This window comes from Arachis duranensis, chromosome 10 (assembly GCF_000817695.3).
Source record: "Arachis duranensis cultivar V14167 chromosome 10, aradu.V14167.gnm2.J7QH, whole genome shotgun sequence".
Taxonomy (NCBI): Eukaryota; Viridiplantae; Streptophyta; class Magnoliopsida; order Fabales; family Fabaceae; genus Arachis; species Arachis duranensis.
In genome coordinates, this window is record NC_029781.3 from 4,730,114 (window position 1) to 4,733,878 (window position 3,765).

General features: G+C 28.8%; 1 protein-coding gene across 1 annotated transcript; it reads right to left on the reverse strand.

Moving 5' to 3' along the window:
* Nucleotides 1–238: 238 nt before the first annotated feature.
* Nucleotides 239–1,275, reverse strand: LOC107468687 (pathogenesis-related protein 1C). Its single transcript, XM_052255918.1, has one exon. It carries the CDS (start codon nt 1,166–1,168, stop codon nt 686–688), a length of 483 nt encoding a protein of 160 aa, XP_052111878.1. The 5' UTR covers nt 1,169–1,275; the 3' UTR covers nt 239–685.
* Between the last annotated feature and the right edge of the window lie 2,490 nt (nt 1,276–3,765).

A 3,765-nucleotide genomic window follows, 5' to 3' on the forward strand; every position in this document is an offset into this window, starting at 1 on the left:
TCCTCAGAATTTGATTTCGAAATCTAATATTTTTAAATTTGAGAAACTAATTAAAATAATAAAAATCATAAATTTAAAAACCTCCTTTAAAGATTTAGTCTCTTTCTAGCTATATTACAATTTTATCATTCAAATACAACAAGAAATACAATAACTGCAGTCAGTTATATATCACTGTAGTAGCTAATAGTTAAAACTTAAAAGTAAAGAGATAAAAATAGAAACGGAATATATGTAGTATTTAACTTATAATTAACATTACACACACCACATACAATTTTCATGAGTGCAAATTATGCGAGCTATGACCTGATTTACCAACATATTACATGGAAGAATATCACTACAAGAGTAATACATGATGAACTGATAATATAACTAGCCTTGACACATAAATTCATCATGATTTTATTATTGCCTTATTACTGCTAAATCAACCTTCTTAATCAATAACAATTAAGAACTCATACTGGCATCAGTATTATATCAATTCAAAGTTTAAATAGACGACATAACAATAATGGTGAAAACTCAGATGCAGTCGACTTCACGTGAAGTTGATAACTGAGAACCGTTAGATAATTTGATTGATTTAACTAAATTTTCATCTAATGACTCTCAACTATTAATTTCACGTAAAGTCGACTGTACTGAATTTCCACCAACAATAATATCATCATTTGTATTAGTAAGGCTTTTCGCCAACGATGTTACCAGCAGGATCATAACTGCAAATAATAAAAGTGCCCGCATTATTATCGCAAGTTACTTTGGCGCAACCAAGTCTTACCGAGTTGCGCCAAACCACCTGTGTGTAGTGGCCGCAGACTTGGCCACTCGCACAGCTGTTGGAATCGTAGTCATAGTATTGCTTTTCGTCCACCCACAATTGCACGGCAGCCGTGCCGGAAAGGTCACCGCTGCTCCATGCAAGGTTCTCCCCATATTGGCCACCGGAATGAACCAATTGGCAATCGCCTTTGCGCTGATTGGCGTAGTTTTGTGCATAGGCTGCAACGGTGTCATCCCAAGACAAGTTTGGAACACCAACCTCGGATCTTGCTGCGTCGTGAGCATCAAGGTAGTCTTGTTGTGAGTCTTGAGCATAGGCCACGTGACCCACAATCACTAACCCTAACACACACAACACAACAGAGAATGAAGCCATGTTTTGGTGAATAGTAATAACAACTACTTAATTAATTAATTCAGTGATGTATGTATAGAGAAATGTTAAGTGGGAAGCTAATGTAAGTGTTTATTTATTTGATGAAAATGTTGCAACTCTTGTGACGTATTTATAGGGATTTTAGCATAGAAAATTGGTAGTAAGAAACTTTCATAAGGTAAGATTAGTGTGGAACTTTCAAAATATATGAATGCGTGGAACGTGGATGACTAAGAAAACTAGCTAATAAATATGTAGTGGGGCTGCTAGTTTCTTAAAGTAGATTTAATTGTTATTATGGGGCATAAACATCAATTATACCGCTTCTTAAAATGGTATTTGTTAAACCAACTGGTTAGTCGAGTGGTCAACTCACTCGTTTAAGTATAGGAGGTTTGAATTCTATTTGCTACATGTAGTAATCCATTGGTTAACGACAAACTCTTAAATGAAGCTCAAATTCATGATAGATTAATCTTTCACCTATCAGGTTGGAGAATACCGTAGAAAACTAGAAAAAAATTAGTATTTATTATAGTACCTAAAAGATATTGTTTAATTATTAAAATAGGTTACATAATTAATTTTAAATTTAAAAATATAAAAATTTAAATATTTTAAAATTATTATAAAAAATAATTTAAATAAAAATTAAACACTAAATAAAAAACATCATAAAATTAGCCTCTTAAAATTTTGGGTTCAATTATTTTTTTTGGATAATTAATAATGCACTTCAATTAGAGACTATTATAGTCAATCAATAATAATAATGGAGGTCTTTCATCTTCATCTTTATTTTATTCTACGACGAAAAAGAAATCACCATCTTTGTTTATTTTGGCTCCTTGTCTATACCATCTAGAGAAATGTTAAATGTTAAGTGATTAATTAATTCTTTTGATTTTATTTCATCTTCAAACCAACATGTCTATTCTCTATTTTTTTTAATTGATTTTTTCCATCATTAAAATATGGTAAATAATCTTTTGTTAACTTGAAAATATGTATTTTGATAGGTAAATTTGCTTTTAAATTTATTGAAAATGAAATATGATTTGGCTCAATTTATTGAAATATTTAATTACTATGGTGTATCAAATATGAGTATATATATAATCTATTGGATACTCAATTGTAAACAACGAATCATCACTTAATTATAAACAGCGAATCATCACGATGATCAATTGAATGTCACGATAATGTTAAGAATACCAAAAAAAAAAATTTATTTTATTTAATATTTATTAATTATTAAATTTAAATAAGATAAATTTTGATTATTTTTAAATATTTTTTGTTATCAAATATTTTTGTTTTAATAATATTAGGTTATTTTAGAATTTAAGTATGTATTATTCTTCACGTACAAGTCATTTATATTTGCGTGCGTACGTTTTTTTTGTACTGTTACAGCACGTACTTCTTTTTTGTCGTTATTTTTCTCTTTTGTTATCGTCGTCACCACCACCACCACCACCTCCTTCTCCTCCTCCTCCTCTTCCTCCTCCTTTTTTTATTGGAATTTTTTTCCTCCTTTCTTTTCCTCTCTCCCATCATTAATTATTTAGTTGTTGAAGATAATGAACAATTCAAATTCAGATTGTCAATTGAATCGGAACAAAATTTATTATTGTTTTGAATTATTATTTTTGTTTGTGAAAATTGTTGTTCATCGTTAATGGTTTGAATTGAATGTAATGTAAAAGTTCTGTATTAGATGAAATATTTTTCTGTATTTGCAGCAAATTTGGGTGTAACACGAACATATTTGAGTGTATTGTTTAAGAATTTTCGATGTATGTGTGCTAATAAATTCTGCATAATTTAAAACTCTTCTTCTCCTTCTTCTTCATCTTCTGGTTCTTCTTCTTCTTTTTCATCATCATCATCACCATCTTTTTTTTTCTTATTCATCTTTTTTTCCTTATTTTATCTTCTCAAGATTCTTCTTGTTTTATTCTCTTAACAAGAATAAAATAAATAAATAAATAAAGAAGAAGAAATACATATTGGTACAAAATTACTTGGAAGATGATGAATTTACATTTATTCAACTAAAAGAAAGAAAGAAATAAAGAAAAGAAAAAGAAGAAAAAAATTAGCATTAGAGGAAATATTTTTCTGTATTTGCAGCAAATTTGGGTGTAACATAAAGATATTTGAGTGTATTGTTTAAGAATTTTCTGTGTATGTGTGCTGATAAGTTCTGCATAATTTAAAATTCTTCCTCTTCCTCCTCCTCATCTTCTGCTGCAGCTTCTTCTTCTTTTTTTTATCATCATCACCATATTTTTCTTCTTTTTTCTTATTTATCTTTTCCTTTTTGTTTTACCTTCTTAAGTTTCTTCTTGTTTTACTCTCTTAACAAGATTAAAAACAAAAAATATCAAACAAAGAAGAAGAAGAAACATATAATGCTGCAAAATTATTTGGAAGAGGATAAACTTACATTCATTCAACTAAAAGAAAGAAAGGAATAAAGAAAAAAAAGTAGAAAAAAAGAATGTAGCATTAAAGGAAACATTTCTCTGTATTTACAGCAAATTTAGCTATAAAACGAAGATATTTGTGTGTAACACAAAAATATTTGA

Excerpts from the sequence above, each read along its gene's own strand:
- LOC107468687 (XM_052255918.1), bottom strand. The coding sequence starts at position 1,168 with ATGGCTTCATTCTCTGTTGTGTTGTGTGTGTTAGGGTTAGTGATTGTG.